We start from the raw sequence: 16,350 nt of genomic DNA on the forward strand, positions 1-16,350 counted from the left end.
TCAGCTCATGTACTGACAGAATTCTAACTGTGCGCGCTTGTGCACTTCATCTTTCACTGATTTGATCACTATGATAAATCAAACCAACATTTCTGCAATAGCTCAAAAGCATCCATAGGCCTGAAATGCAAACCCCAAAATTTATTGATACATCCAAATAAATCTGAAATGTTAAAAAGTACATTTACAATGGCTCTGCAAATAATAACGTGCTTGTATCAAGCATTATCTGTGATATCTCACTGCATCCATGAAAAATCATATCATTTGGATCGATTCAGTTCACTTATTCCTCACCAAACATTAATTCCCAGTCAAGATGAAAATGTTTCAAAGTTAACAACTTAAGCATCACATTTATTTCCAGTAGATTCGAAACAAAAATGAACTACTTTGTTGCAAAGGAAAATTACAAACACTACTAAAGCCAAATGCATTCACAAAATTAATTTTGACATTTTAATACTTCCAATTTTTAAAGTTGATATAATGCACCATTAATGGTGACACTTGGGTTATATTTTTTCAGGAAGCCTGGACAGAAGCTGAAATTAAAACAAAACCACTTTCCACCTTTTCATCAGAAGCTGTTTGATAAATATTAATTTTTCTGATTATTTTCATTTTAAAAAATTACACCAGTAATACCAATCCACACAAAAATAGATATTTTCCAAACTCATAACTTGCAGCATGGATCAGATTGCAACCCAAATCTCTTGCTACCACTTTGATGTATAAGATTACCAGACTTACCTATTACTTGCAGAAGCTCAGTGTTGCTGATCTGTGAATCACTAATACTGAAAGTCTCTAGTTGTTTCACATCTCCCAAAAGAAATCCTTCCTGCAGTAGAGAACTCAGTCAAATTAGAGCAATGAAAACAAAATGCAAACTTTCATAAACTACAGGAATAAAAATAAAAAAGTACTTTCAAGTAATAACCGTGCACTTTACTGATCCAAAACTCTCCAGTAGATTAACATGAGAATAAAATGACTGTATTGACAAGCCTGTGAAAATATTGCTAGCTCAATTGTTTGATCAAGATAATTTCTAACAACTTGGTAAGTATAATTCACTTCTGACCATTTTAATACTAGATTTGATCATTAGAAACACTCGAGACTCATATCATTCTGGCTGATAAAGAGATTCTACACCAACAATTTAAACTTCAAAAAAGTGAAGTTCTGACGAAATCTGAACTCTTCCTCTCTTCTCACATGCTGCTCGACCTGCTGAGTATTTTCGATAACTTCCGTTCTGAATCAAGAAAACAGCGCCCGATTAAAACAAACTCACAGCAAAGGCATTTTAAAGTTCTACAAAGGTAAACCTCATCGAAGCGCATTTATCACCATAAAACTTTACATCTATTTACCACTTTCGCTGAAGAAAACCTTTGGAGAAATACATTTTAACGGAAAAAAACCCAGCAGAAATCAGAAACAGAACGAACCAAATGAAGAGGATTGCATACGCGTCAAGGCAGCAAAGAGGCGAGTCCTGGAACAGACTCATTGCCCAGAAACCCCCAGCTGCAAAATGCACCGTTTAGTCACCGGTTTCCGCCACGGCGTTTGGGATGTGCGGGGGGTAGGACAGCTACCGCCAGCCGTCCCAGCCCGGGCCTATCACAATCCCCAGGCTCAGATTCTGCGGGCTCAAGGATCATTTTCTTAAACAAACCCCGATCCCTCCTGCGAGGAAAGGCCAGGGTCTGGAGCGACAAGAGACACCGACTCGGCCTTTCTCTTCAGCAGCCCGAAAACACCCGCTCCCAACGAGCTACCGGTATCCGAGCGCTCAGCCGTGTTCTGGGGAAAGTGGGGAAATAGCGACAGCGCTGTTACCTACATGGTCCGAGGGGCTGTTGGCGTGATGGTAAACTAAAGAACTGAAAGTATAGCCCGAGACGGAGGCGGCCATCTTTTTTACAACCTTCCCACCCACACCCCACCGCGGCGCGGGCACTTCCGGTCCACTCACTGTCCCCTAAAGGTGGACAGCTTCCGCCCCGCAGTTTCCTCACTTCCGCCCCCTTGTCTCATTGCTGTGCATAAATTCAGGCTTTTATTTTAGCCTGCTTGGCACACCCTCCTCATTTCTGAAGAAGGACTCATACCTGAAACGTCGATTCTCCTGTTCCTTTGATGCTGCCTGACCTGCTGCACTTTTCTAGCAACACATTTTCAGCTCTGATCTCCAGCATCTGCAGTCTTCACTTTCTCCTATAAATTCAGGGCCTGGCTCTCACTTGAAGCGGTGCCCTTTGAACCACGTTTCCCAAAACCAAATAAATTATCAATGACACCTAACCACGAGGTTTCTAAATTTATGATCTGATTATAAATTTCTCGACCATTCCCAGAATTTGCAGTATCTATTCCTGTTGAGCCAAAGATTGGGACCAGAAGTCCGTATTAAAATTAAATGCGGCCAGTTGTTGGTTATGTATGTATTCTCACAATTAGACAAGATGAGAATATAATTTTGAATTTGATTAATACACTTTTGTTTTTATAGACTATTTAGTTAATCTGTCCACAATATGTTTGTAGTCCAATACTTTCCCTCTTTAGCACTTTTTGGGAATTTTAGATGGTAATATGACTTTTAGAAGGTTGAGATTCAAACTTGCAAGTCCTGGAGTATATTTTGTTTATCTTGTGGAACTCCAATATATAAATAAAGTAATTGGAAGATGTTGATACTTTCATGTTGCAAATTTATGTACATACGCTGACAATGTCAGGCACATAGTCGCAGTACTGTTGCTGGGTTAGTAATCCAGAGATCTGATCCAGAAATGTGTTCAAATGGGACTATGGTAGCCTGAGAATTCAAAGTCAATTAATTAATATATCTCGACCATGAAACCATGGATTGTCTTTATAAAATGTATCTAGTTCACCAAGGAAATCTCTCATTCTAACGTGGTTTGGCCTGAATGTGATGCCAAACCCACAATGCATCTGCCCTTTGCTGTGGTCTAATAAGCAACAGCTTCTCAAGTGTGTGTCAAGATGGCAAGCTGGCTGAAATGCCAGTCATGTGTCGAAAATGAATTAAGTTAAGGAAATGAGACGGAATGTGAGACCATCTCCGCTGAAGAACAGGATTTATTTCAGGAAATAGAATTCCCACCATCTTCTCCAACAAGCATCTTTGACCGTGCAGAATTAAAGTGGGAAGGTGCTTCCTTCCTTCAAGTTTACAGTAAATATAAAATTTAATCCGCAGAATAGATGTTGCATTACTTTTAATTGTTGGCATAGTTCGACCAGCCTGTCATTTTGTTGGTTCTGTGTTGGCGGGGGGGGGGGGGGGGGGTTGATTAATGGTCGAAATCCAAATTTCTGACATTTCATAGGAGAAAGGAAGCGGCGCAGCGTTCAGTGTTGCCAGTCATAAATATGGCGTCCACCGCGTCAGTCACACGCAGTGCTTAATGCGGGCACTTCTTTGATGAGCTGGACTTCCTGGGTCAATAGTGATGGACGATGCTGGGAATCCACATGGCTGCGAGGATGCAGCTTCTCGGAGTCAGTTCTCGTCTAATGATAAGTTCCAGCCTTCTAAACTGGGAACTAAAGAATAGTATGTGATAAACTGTTACTTGCTGTATATTGTTTGCGTTTCAATTGCGACCCCTGTGATGTAGAACTGCTCCAGTGACTAGAGTTGGCGCGGTACTTGCCGAAATTTCATGAAACGTATTCGCTGAATGTTTTATTGGTTGCACATTTCATGGAAGCTTACGGTGAAGATTGATCCCGGTGGCTCCAGTCCTATCTTTCGCAGCAATGACCCGCCTTCTGAAAACCCAGACCCAGCCGCTGCGTTGGGAACAATCTTCCAAAAAGCTAAAACTGAGACAAATCACTTAATTGGCAATCACCCAGTTATTGTATTAGGTCAAAACTTAGAGAACCGCAGGCTGCTCGACATTAAAATGCTCCCTATTCATATTTGGTTGCAGATGAGTAACTGTTCCCAAGAATGGTAAAGCAACAGCCTCACATTAATGGTACTCATCCCAGATTTTATGGTCGCCATTCCATTGGCAGGATAAACCAGATGGAAACACTGATTATGTTATTAAATCCAACTAATTCGCCATCCCATTACATCTTACAGATGTAGGTCAACAACAGCTTGCATTTATATAGCACCTTTAACCCTTTTACAAGATCAATTTTAAAACGACCTATGACATCAAGCTGCATTTGGAGATTTTTAGTAGGTTTTAAGGTAAACGTGAAAGGATGTTTCTTTTAAAAAATGATGAAAGTAAGGTGGACAGACGTTAATTATTGCAGACTTCAGGCCTGGACAACTGAAAGCATGGACAACAAAACATCCATTAAAATTTAGAATGTTCAAGATGCCAGGATTAGAGGAATGCAAATAACTCCTGGGATTGGGGGACTGGAGATACAGAAATAGGGAGGGGGTGAGGCTATGGAAGGATTTGAAAACAATGATGAGACATTTAAAATTGGTATTTTTTTATTGATTGAGAGCTAACTTCAGTCAGTGAGCATGGATGGGGTGGTTGAGAAACAGAAGTTGTTGCAAGTTAACACATGGGCAACAGAGTTTTGGATGACATCAGATTTACTTAGGGTTAAATGTTGAGGCCATGTGTTGTATTGTTGAGCCTATTGCTCTGGAATTAGCTGCTTTCTTAGAGGTAACAAAGGGGACATTCAAGTTGGCAGAGTCAACTTTCAAAGAGTTAGGTGGAGCATGGATCAGTGCTGGGCTTTAGTAATTTATAGTGATGTCTCAGATAAAAATGCCAAGAGTATCTGTGTTTCTTTATGTAAACTAGGATAGGAAGTGAGCTGTAAAGAGGACATGGGTTTCAAAGGGATGTTAGCAGGTTACACAAGTGGGCAAGAGAGTGGCAGATAATGGATAATCATATTTTCCCCATATTATAATCTATGATGGATAGAATGTAAAATCAGAATGTTATTTAAACATAAGAAATTTTTAAACATTTACCCAATCTCTGCGTCTTCGTTCAATTTTAAGAAAATGCTGTGTAAGTGATATATCTCGGTGTCCCTTAAGGTCCCCAGCATCCCGGGGGCCATTTTGTTCACTTCATATGGAATCAAGCAAAGCTTAAGGACCCTGACAATATTCCAACAGTAGAACTGGAAGGTTTTGAAAAAGGATCATACTGGAATTGAAATGTTAACTTTGTTTCTTTCTGTCCACAGATGTTGCCAGACCTGCTGGGTTTCTCCAGCTCATGCCGTTTTTCATTCAGATCTCCATCGTCTACAGTACTTTATTTTTAATAAAACTTGAGGCTTCTGCTCTGGAACTAGTTGTGGTCCTAGCCAAATATTTTCTGTACATCCACAACACTAGCATCTATCTAGTAATATAGAAAGTTACTGAGTTATGCTTTGCCTACAAAAAGGACATTTCCAATCCAGACAATTACAGCCGCATCAATCTACTCTTGATTATCAGCAAAGTGATGGGAGGTCACATCAACAATGTTAATGCAGCAATAACCAGTTTGGGTGCTGACAGGAATACTTGACTTCAGACCTCATTAAGTCAGATGTCCTGATGGATTTGCATGCTAGTCCCTGAGCATTAGTCCCAGCCACTGGATTAAGATCTGTTATAATCATTCCCAGTAATTATAAAATCATTTTTGAGTTTGCTAATAGCTACAACTTAAAAATTCAACATACATCCTTGGAGCGCACATTTGTTTTTTCAAACTTGACTATTTTAGTGTTCGTACAATGAAATGACATGACTGAGTATTGGCATCATCTTTCATCCAGTGCTCATACATGCTTCTTTTACAACAATGTGGGTAACGGTCATGATAGATACAGGTTTGAAACCCCATTCTGTTGAACTATAGCTGGTTCTTTTGAGAAAAAAATTCATTCTAACACTTCATTTTTAAACAGGTGAACTTGTGTTAAGTTGTGTGTTTTATTTTGTTCTTCTGCCTTACACTAATCCTTTGTAGCGATGATTTAGTTTTATATATCTGAGTCTTTTCTTTCTTTTATCATCTTATAGTTGGGATCATGCTTATGAAAGGGAGCTGCAGTTCTTTTATGATTCTGGTGATGTTGGTGAAATTTGGTAAGTTCCAAAAGTGAAAGAATATGAACCCTTAGATAAGAATCAGTGAGGGTACCTTCTTATACCTCTTTCCCCTCAGCCACTCCTCTCTTGGATTTTTATTTAAGAGAACAATTGTATTTGAAACAGTTTTTTTAAAAAGAGTATCCGTATAGTGTGATGTTTTTTAGTGCACAACTGTTGGGTTCATTGGGTTCAAATAAATTCAAGGGGAATTTATTTGAATTTGCATCAAGCCTATGCTTGATGAACTAATGTGCTATCTGTTTTTTTTTGGTATGGCCACTCTCATGTTCCAGCAACTGTCTTCTTAATGTAGGCTCAAGGTGACTGCTTGCCTGCCTTTGCCAGTAGCTCCCACCACCTTGAGGCACTCGGCATCTTTAATTGTCCATCAATTTATGGTGTATAAATCCAGTCTTTGAAATTAAAGACCATGTTGAGAGCACAACATTGTTGTGACTCAGGTTTGGGACCTGAAGTTCCTCATGGTGTTGGGTTTCTGACCCGACTGTTAATTTGGCCCAAAGTGTTTTTGTGATGATCAGAGTTTACTGGGTTGTGACTACTTTCACTATGGAAGTATAATTGCCGCTCATTCTCCGAAGCTCATAAATCAATGAGCACTCCAGACAAATATTCAGCGAGCTGTTTGTGTCTTTGCATGGAAGATTTATGAATACATTTTCAAGAATACTGTATTCATTCATGTTATAATTTAGTGCCTTTTAACTTCAAATATATAGTTTGTGGGGAAATAAACCTACAAAGCCTGTGAACTGTAAATGCAGTTTAATAAAGTTAGCATCTTGCATGGTCCGTAAACATCTTGTAGGTTTTGCAGATATATAATTTTCTGATTTATTTTCTTCGCTCTTGTCTTATTAATAAAATATACCAATCTAGAACAGTAAATAATGATTGGTTAACAGTCACAAAATCTGTTGTCCTCTAGGTTTGGTGAAGAAAGCATGGATCGTATTATAACATGGTTGGAATTGCAAAACATTCCCAAAGATGCTGCCGTGCTGGATATTGGGACAGGAAATGGATATTTTTTGATTGAACTTGTAAGTGTGTTTTCTGATTTCAAAATACATGACTAAAATCTGAGTCCTCATAATGTAACTAAGCTCTGCCCCCCCCCCACTCCATTACCTATATCTTTGCTAGAGTCCTATAAATATTATAACCTCACCTTTTTGTTACATTCATCTGTTTCTCCTTCTCTTTCAGTCAATCTTACAGCTTCTGTGTCTCTAATTATTATTTGAACTCCTTCCCCAGGAAGGAGTTAACCCCCTCAACAGCTTCCTTTATGACCAAGGTTTTTAATCCTCCTATATCTCTTCCTCCCATAAACCTCAAAGCTAGGTCCGTCTATTAGTTATTCAGTTCTCTGCAAAGTGCTTTGAGATATTTATGTTTGTAATAAATGCTATAAATATGTAAGTTTTTTTTTTCAAATTGCCCAGTGAATACTAATTTCCAACATTTTTAGTTCCTGGCCTGTTGCTTACCTGTGTTTTGGACTGTCAGATCTAGGACACATTTATCAGTTATATGATGACATGCATGTGAAGGCAGCCAAAAATAGGTCATCTTATATATTCTGAGCTGATTAATGGTATTCAATTTCTTTATTTCAGGCAAAGTCTGGATTTACTAACCTGACTGGAATTGATAATTCTCCTCCTGCAGTGGAACTTGCTAAAGCTTTTGCTGAAAAGGAAGAGGTGATGACTTTGAAATTACAGGTCAGGATTTTAGCAAACATTTCCTTCTGTTGATTGCCAGTTTTATGGCTATCAAATTTACCTTTCTTCATTGCTTTTTCTAATTATTTAACTTTGCTGGTCCCCACAAGAACTCTATGGCATTCAGAATCATGAAAGTCAGCATACAACTTACCCCATGTTTCTGCTAACATCAGGCTTTGACTGACAGCTGAGAAGGGATGGATATTATCTGCGTTGACTTAACAACTAGTTATCCGCTCAGAGGAGAAACCTATTGGCCTTTTTTCAGGTGGCATGAACAAGGCTGGGAATTTGCACTGCTCAAACAACCCTAATAAAAGCCTGCATTTTTGCTTCCTCGGGTGAAGCATGGATGTGTTGTGTTACAAGGGTACCCCTTATGAATTTCCAACTTGTCACTAACCATGAATGGAGGATAACTTCCCTTTGTGAGGTAGCCCTGTCACCTCTCACCTGTTGAAGACAGTGACAGCCAATGACTGGGTTGTGATTCCGATGATGCAGCACCTACTTGTCAAACTGCTTGTTTACTCTTTGTTGCCAATTGAGTTGTCTGCTGTTTTATTGTAATGCCTTAAACTTTCCGGTTCTTAAACCCCAAAAGATACCTTAAATATAAATGTTTTGGGAAATGGTTGCTGCAATTTCTTTTCATGCATTTATTCTTTAAATGCTTTTTCTGCTGATGGTTTCACCACTTCCTTCATTGGTCAAAATGGGAATTATTTATGTGGGGTCATGTTCTCCATATTTGTTAATAATATTGCTGCAGGGTCTAGTGATAGTGGTTACTCTGTCATCCCTGTCTCGGGAATGGAACATTTAATCACGACTTGGTATTCTCAGAGCTCAAATTAAACGACATGAGAGAACAATTGATGATAAAGGAAATCTGTGTGATATGAGACCGTTATGTAGCCTGAGGCCTTCAAAATGGAGGTTAAATGTTACATTCAGAGATTGATTGATTGATTCCCATTTTATCCTAATCCAAATTTGTTTCTTTTTTTCACTGAAAAGGTTAGGAACAACTTGCTTTGAAGTATCACTCCTTCCATGCAAGAAGGCATCTGTGAGAAGGAGGGAAGGGATAAGGTGGAAATACACAGAGAGAAAGTGATATGTTAGCCTTGTGAAACAAAGCAATGTTTGGAAAGCAGAGGGGGAAGTGGTACAAAAGAGGATATGAGGCTGGAGGAGAATTCCAATCTTTGAGATCATGCAAGACCTGAAGCAGAGGGATATCAGCATGGTAGGGCAGGGCTGGTTGTCTGGGCAACAGAAATAAGAATTTTGAATTCATTGTAATAATGCAATGGAGTTCAGGGGAGATGGGAACATGTGACTTGGAATATATGGGAATTTGTCCTGTACATAAGTTGAAGCTTATGACGAGTTAGTGTTAAGGTGTAGGATAGTAAAGTCTCTAGCTTTAAGGTGATGACAATATGGGTGAGAGGTAGAGAATATTACAAACATGGACTAAATTGAAATGGGAGAAAGCTGAATTGAACATGTTATAGAGATGCTGTTGGCAGCTGAGGTGGTGAATTTATTTTGCTAACGAGCAGTTGGAAGACATTTTGGTGCATAAAATATCACTTGTCTGAGACACAATGTGATGTTGCTTACGACCATCTTCCCTTTGATATGGGTAGCCAATATTGGCCCAGCCAGCAATACCCATTTCCCATGAACTAATAAAAGAAAAAGTCACCGGTTTATTGGTCGCGGCATGAGGTTGAACTGGTTGTCCTTATGTTACATGTTGGCGCTGACCCATTTTTGAAGAAAATGTCACCAAAGGGCAGTAGTGAAGAGAAGGATGTAACCGAGATGTGCAAACAATGTGGTTCCATCGTTGCCTTAGCTGACAGGGGAAGTTCCTCAGACTGGATAGCAGAGGAGGTATTGCAGTTTGATGAAATAATCATTGATATTAAGGGAAACAGAAGCTGAGGATGAAAGGAAGAGGAAAAAGTAGCCACAATCACAAATGCACAAGATAATATTTATGACTCTGGTCTCAATACTATGCAAGCTAAATTAGATTGATTTGAATAAGGACTGGTGACAGAGGTAAGAGCCTATTGGTGCAAGATGTTCCAGGATTTTTGTGAACAAAGGAAAAAATATAAGTTAATGATTGAAGGGATTTAGATGTTTTGTTGTTTGTACCTGTGATATGGCAATGCAGAATTAATTGCCATTCCAGTTGCCCAAAAGGCATTAAAAGTCAAGCATATAATAGGTGACTGGAGTCAGATATAGGTCAGAAGTAGGGTGGAACAGATTCCCTTCCCTGAAGGCATGAGTCAGTCAGTTGAGTATTTATGACAATCTGGCAAATGTGATGGCAACTTTCTGGTGCTAGCCCACAAATTACGAGGTTTATAGAATATAATCTGACATGATATGATCTGAAAATTTCTGGATTGCAGTTTTAGATACCATCACCATTAGGCTATTGGTCCCCACAAAATGCATTTCACAGGTAAATAAACAGTCAAAACAAGGATAGCGGCTATTGGGTTAAATTTGAGTATTCAGAAGCGGGAATGGAAGGGCTTGAAAGAGCAAGTTGATGGACTTCATGGATGATTGAGTTGAAGTCAATAGTGAAGCATTGCAAAGAGTAAACAAAACATATTTGGAGAATAGATGGGGCAAATCAGGAGAGAGCAGGGTGTGGTTTGCCATGTCCAGAGAAGGCAGCAGCTTCGATGCAATCCGCCTCAAGTTTGACCTCTGAATAGAGTGAGTTCTTCACGTTTTGGCTTGTAATGGTGGCAGAGAGGAATCTATGAGAATGTCAGCCATGGCGGGGGGGAAAGGAATTTGACATTATGCTGTCAAGTGTTTGGAGGGACAGGGAGTTGACTTGTATGTTCCTGCATAGGAGGATTAGCTGGTTAGTTGGAATGAAGAGTTAATGCAATTAAAATAGATCTTTGCGTGTAATTGGTTCATAAATTAAACAGAGTAATTACACTAAAGTTAATTGCTGGTAACATGACACAAGAAGGAGGAGTATTCTCATACCAAGTTTATTTTTAATCTTTGCAAGCTCTTTGTGCAGGAATTCTAAGCATTTCTGAAGCATGCTACTACCAAAGCTCTGGCACTAACTAATTGTTTTAAGTGCACAGACACTGATTCTGTATCTGCACGCCTTTGTGATTAAGTACAGTAAATAATAGAATAATTTAAGGCACTTAGACATTGGTTATGCATAGTTCAAGTGAATGTAGCAATAATAATTTGTTGCCGGGTGTACTTTTTCTACAATCCTTGCTACCAGTAGGCAGTTTTTGCAATGAAATTACACTCTTTAATGATTATAATAAACTGTTCTGCTTTTAAGAGGGTTACATGCCAAATATTTATCAGAGCCAGTTTTATCGGTCTGTCGCGCACAAATATTTTACCATAATGACCAGTCATTCCAGCTGGCCACACAGGTGAATTTATGAGTAATACTAATAGCTACAGTTTATAGCTAAGTAATTTATTCTTAAGTGTTTCTGGAGAAATGTGACTAATACGCATGAAGGGGAGAATTCCATCGATTACCCACCACTCCCTTGAGTTGGTGCTAAAAGACTGGAGCAGTTGGAACTTATGAGATTCTATTCTCAACATGACTTTCCTTTTTGTTTTTAGGTGGCAGACATTTTGCACCCATATCCTAATCTTTCTCAGTATGAAATTTGCATCGACAAAGGCACTTTTGATGCCATCAGCCTAGGTTCTGACGACCCAGCTGAAAAACTGAGTTTATATCGGCAAGCCTTGCATAGTGTCCTGAAGGATGGAGGCCTTTTCCTCATAACAAGCTGTAACTGGACCAAAGAGGAACTCCTCAGCCATTTCAATAAAGGTACGATATTTTTATCATTATTTCAACTTTGAATTTCCAACTTTGTTATATTTGAGTCTAAGGCTGGTATTGGTTAACTAAGGAGCAATACCTTCAAAATCATAATTTGTCATTGTGGCATTTTTATTTCATGCAACATACTGTTTCTGTGAAGTTTGTGAAACAGATTATGAATGAGATATTCTTGTTTGAAAGAACAGTACTTGATATAGACTTTGGAAGAAAGTGGGTAAGTGCCAGGCACTAAGACATCTTTGATTGACATTTGTGCTTTTATCTTTCTGTCACCTAATTTGGTTCCTTCTCAGCGCCATAGACCATTCCCTCCTAGCTATACCCTTTCAGGACTCTGTCTTTGCCGTGTCTCAGGTGACCACCGACTGCGCTCAAATGGCAAGAAAGAGCCTGATGTGCTTCTCTCTGATTTCTTGAGCATAATAAATAAGTTTATCCCCCTCAGCACTCGTGCTGTGAGGTAGAAATATTGCAAGATGATCCCTCAGCACATCTGCTACATCAAATTAAAAGAACGTATGACTTCTAGCAGACTCTCGTACAGTAACATATTAACAACGGAGAATGCCATTAACTTGTATCAGGCTTAGGCAATTCTTGACCTCCACTCTTACATTTAACATCCTTTTTAAAGCATACTTCTCAAATACTTGGCCAATTAAATCCATTAAAGTGTCAAATTAACTTTTGACGGGGCAATTCAATAGCCATGAAAAATTCAACATATTTGTTTTATTCCAGGATTTGAGATGCTGCAGGAACTACCAACACCCAAATTCCAATTTGGAGGCAAGACTGGAAATAGTGTAACAGCACTGGTTTTCAAACGGAAATGATGTCAGGATAACTGCAGAACATAAGACTCTGAGTGGTCAGCTCCAAACTACTGCTCTTCTCAGACCAGAATCATTTAAACAAGTTATAGTGCTCCCATGAGATGAGCATTCCTATTATTTATACGTGTTTAATTTCACAATTTTGCCATTTAGGCACTTCATTGTTTTCACAATCATTTTCAATCTGAACTCAATCACTTAACAAAGCCTGAAGTGATACCTAAAAGATTTGTGCAAAGGTAGTCTGAATGGACGTATGACTTTTCAAATGAAGATTATTATTCCTCTCCTTTGCCCCACTACAAACAGCACACAGCATTCACAAAGTGCACCAGTGGCCTCTAGTGGCAGCAGACTGGGAGTACACAAATCTGCGCTGTCACATTCATGCTGGTTGGACAAAGCAGCAGAAGTAGGACATTCAGCTACCAAGTCAGCTCATACTTGGGAAAAACTTTGCTGCCAAATCAACAAATTGCAGTTCAGTCACTTATTCCAAAAATGCTCTGAATTCATAATTGCATTATTTTGTATCACGGTCAGAATCTGTATTAAAAGACACCAGAACCTTTTTTGATGGATAAAGATAAAATATTGTAGGTGCTGAAAATCTGAAGCAAGCACAGAGAATGTTGGAGAAACTCAGCAGGTCTGGTAGTCTGTGTGGAGAGAAAACAGAGCTAGTGTTTCAAGTCCAGTATGACTCTGGACTAATTCTGTTTCTGAGTCAGCAGATGCTGCCAGATCTGCTGAATTTCTGCAGAGTTCTGTTTGTTATTTGTTTTGGTGCATGTTACATGTCAGAATTATTGGGGTTGTTTTCAAATGTATAAAGAACATTGGCTAAATCTTTAAGTTTGACAGCAAATGTGCTGTGTTAATATATTTGGGGTTTGCATATTTAAATGTTGGCATTTACAAGTTAATATACCTTGGTGTGGATGGATTGAGAGTGACAGTCACAAATATGGCAATTTTCTTATCAATAAAGCAATTCTGAAGAAGAATCAAAAGATAATGCTGTTCTTCTCTCTCCACAAATGTTGCCAGAAATTGCTGAGTTTCTCCATCATTGTTTTGTTTTCATATTTTTGGAAAAGCTGACTTAATTTATAATGAACACTTGAGAAGTTGGAGGTTCCTGATAGAAATAGTAATATAAAGACTGGAATGGAAAGGTGGGAGAAGAAAGTCACAGCTTTGTGTTGATTTTAATAAGATGTACTCGCACAATAAAGTGCAAGTCCTATAATGTTAAATATATGTCCTGGTATGTTTTCTTTTGTTCCCAAGCATTCCTGATTTTCTTTTTTCCCTCATTTCCTTTTGACTGTTACCTTGCTGTTACCAGAGGGGCAATTTTTGACTGAGATACAAGTCACAAGTGTTTGTTTTAGCATCAATAGCCTATCAACCTACCGCTATCTTCCAGTTCTCCACTATTTTCCTGCCTTAATACCATTCTCGAAGAGGGCATTGGCAATCATTGACCTCCAATGGATGGCTGCATGATGTAGTGGTTTTTCTGTGCCATCTCCATTATGACTGATCAAAAAACTTTCACTCTTATCGCCTTCCGTCTGGCATATTGGATGGACTTATAGGCTCATAACCAGCCAGGAAGAGCTTCCAAGCATTAAAAAGACTCTTGACAAGCTGCCAACAACTGCCCAACCCCCACACAACCCTAAGCCAACAGTCTGCCTGACTCTTAACTCTGATGCCAGCCAGTACTCATCTCCTCTTCCCCCAACCGGCTTGTGGCACAATCATCATTTTCCTTCCCCCTCAAGCCAGAGTCTTGCTGCCAGCTGTCCCACAGACTCTCTGTCACAGTTCCAAATCTATGGCTGGGTTAAGTCATTTATATCATGCTGTCTACTGATTTTCCCATCGCACACTGCTCCCTATATCACCAATAGCACAGTTGTTACCATAGGTTCATCAGAAAGCAAATAAGAACTTTCCTGTGAATGGAGGATCAACTTTGTTCACAATCTTCCAGTTACACTCTTGGAGGTGGGACTGTTACAGACCATGGCCCATGGGTTACCTATTGGAAAGCCTAGCCGAAAGGTTCTCCATAAAATGATAACCCATCTTATCATTCCTTCACTGGCACTGGGTCACAATCTGGAAGTTTCCTACTTAACCTCGAAGTGAGCGTACCAGTGGACAATGGACTGCTGTGATCCAAGAAGGCACCTCATTATAATCTTTCAAGGGCAATTAGGGATGGCAGAATTATTGAAAGTATACTCTTGAATCATGTGCAATAATTCTTCTAATACTTTCTTCAGAGCGTGGAGCACTGGTGTCCATGATTAGCAATGGACACCAATGTGTCAATGCGCTAATCACACCTATCAATGTGGAAGACACCTCTGATCAACAGCTTAGGAGAAATGTTGGGTTCATATCACATCATGGCAGATGGTGGAATTTGAATGCAATTAATAATTATCTGGAACCTTTCCCTTAAAGAGGCTGCTTTTAGATTTTTTTGCTTGCATTCCTGTTCAACGGGCACCCCATGTGCAGATGGGGAAGATTAGTCAAAAGTCCACCTATTGGGCTTGGCGAAGGTGGCTATTAGTGGGTCCAGGCAATGGGCTTTGGAGGGGATCAGGCAGCCTGACTGTCTGTCCCTCTCCTAGTTACATCTGTGCTCACTGTGCACACTTTCTTTCCACTAATCGAGGACCAGTTTGAAAAATACTACTCCCTTTTTTTTAAGGAGTGAAAACAGTAAGATTGAGACGTCTTAAAAATACATGCTGGGAATCGTTGTATTCTCCTGACTGCAGAATTGTCAAGTAAACAGTAGGTGGTGGTCTATGCCACACAGATAGTCACCCAGTTCACTCATTAAAAATATGATTAGCTAGAGAGAGATCGACATGCTCCTTAAGGGTTGCCTTTTGTCACTTAGCAAGCATTTATATTTTGCTTATTAAACAATGAAATTAAGTAGCAGATATTGAGAGTTAAGTAAACCAAATTGGCAGTCATAATTGTGATGACTTCCTATCAACAAGATGTCAAGCATAGTATCTAGCTCATTTCTATTTGTGCAAATGTCTAGTGTGAATTAGAAGAAAATGACTATTACTACTGGTGTGAAAGCCAACAATTTAAATTTTTGTCATGCATTTCTCGTACAGACACCATGATGTGGACTTCTGACCGCTCTTCCCCATCTGCACGTGGGGTACCCATTGAGGAAGAGCATCGGGCTACAACACAACCAAAATAATCTGAAAGCAGCCCCTTTAAGAGAAAAGTTCCAGATATTTATTAATTGAATTCAAATTCCACCAGCTTTCATGATGTAGAGCAGTGAACAACAGGAGGATGAGAAAGGGTTTTAGTGACCAAAAAATGTGTTGTCAAGTGAAGTGGGAGGGTAGACAGGATAAGGAAGATGATGTTTGGTACGCTTGCATTTATTGGTCAGTGCATGGAATATAGGAGTTGGGAGGTCATGATGCAGCTGTATAGGACATTGATTAGGCCACTTTTGGAATATTGCATGCAATTCTGGTCTCCCTGTTGTAGGAAGGATGTAGTGAAATTTGAAAGAGTTCAGAAAAGATTTACAAGGATATTGCCAGGCCCAGCGTTGGAGGGCTTGAGTATTGGGAAGAGGCTGAATAGGCTCAGGCTATTTTCCCTGGAGTGCTGGAGGCTGAGGGGTGATCTTATGGAACTTCATAAAATCAT

The 16,350-nt window shown here is 39.4% G+C and overlaps 2 protein-coding genes across 3 annotated transcripts in view; one reads left to right on the forward strand and one right to left on the reverse strand.

Moving 5' to 3' along the window:
• The window catches only part of abraxas2 (abraxas 2, BRISC complex subunit), a 47,599-nt gene extending 45,645 nt beyond the window's left edge, over positions 1-1,954 (reverse strand). Inside the window, exons 1-2 of the mRNA XM_060842017.1 lie at positions 1,862-1,954; positions 757-847 (exon numbers count right to left, since the gene is read on the reverse strand). Coding sequence (XP_060698000.1) covers positions 757-847; positions 1,862-1,933 — 163 coding nt within the window. The 5' untranslated portion in view covers positions 1,934-1,954. The remainder of the gene's footprint in view (positions 1-756; positions 848-1,861) is intronic.
• Positions 1,955-3,032: 1,078 nt separating this feature from the next.
• Positions 3,033-15,560, forward strand: eef1akmt2 (EEF1A lysine methyltransferase 2). 2 transcript variants are annotated; one of them, XM_060842019.1, is made up of 6 exons: positions 3,033-3,223; positions 6,071-6,136; positions 7,092-7,206; positions 7,786-7,893; positions 11,560-11,776; positions 12,533-15,560. In XM_060842019.1, the coding sequence occupies exons 3-6, from the start codon at positions 7,108-7,110 to the stop codon at positions 12,625-12,627; spliced, it is 519 nt and encodes a 172-aa protein (XP_060698002.1). In that variant the 5' UTR covers positions 3,033-3,223; positions 6,071-6,136; positions 7,092-7,107; the 3' UTR covers positions 12,628-15,560. The 2 variants fall into 2 exon arrangements, with proteins under 2 accessions (XP_060698002.1, XP_060698001.1); XM_060842018.1 differs by lacking the exon at positions 3,033-3,223 and adding an exon at positions 3,426-3,604.
• The last annotated feature ends 790 nt before the right edge of the window (positions 15,561-16,350 follow it).

This window comes from Hemiscyllium ocellatum, chromosome 22, assembly GCF_020745735.1.
Source record: "Hemiscyllium ocellatum isolate sHemOce1 chromosome 22, sHemOce1.pat.X.cur, whole genome shotgun sequence".
NCBI classification, from domain to species: Eukaryota; Metazoa; Chordata; class Chondrichthyes; order Orectolobiformes; family Hemiscylliidae; genus Hemiscyllium; species Hemiscyllium ocellatum.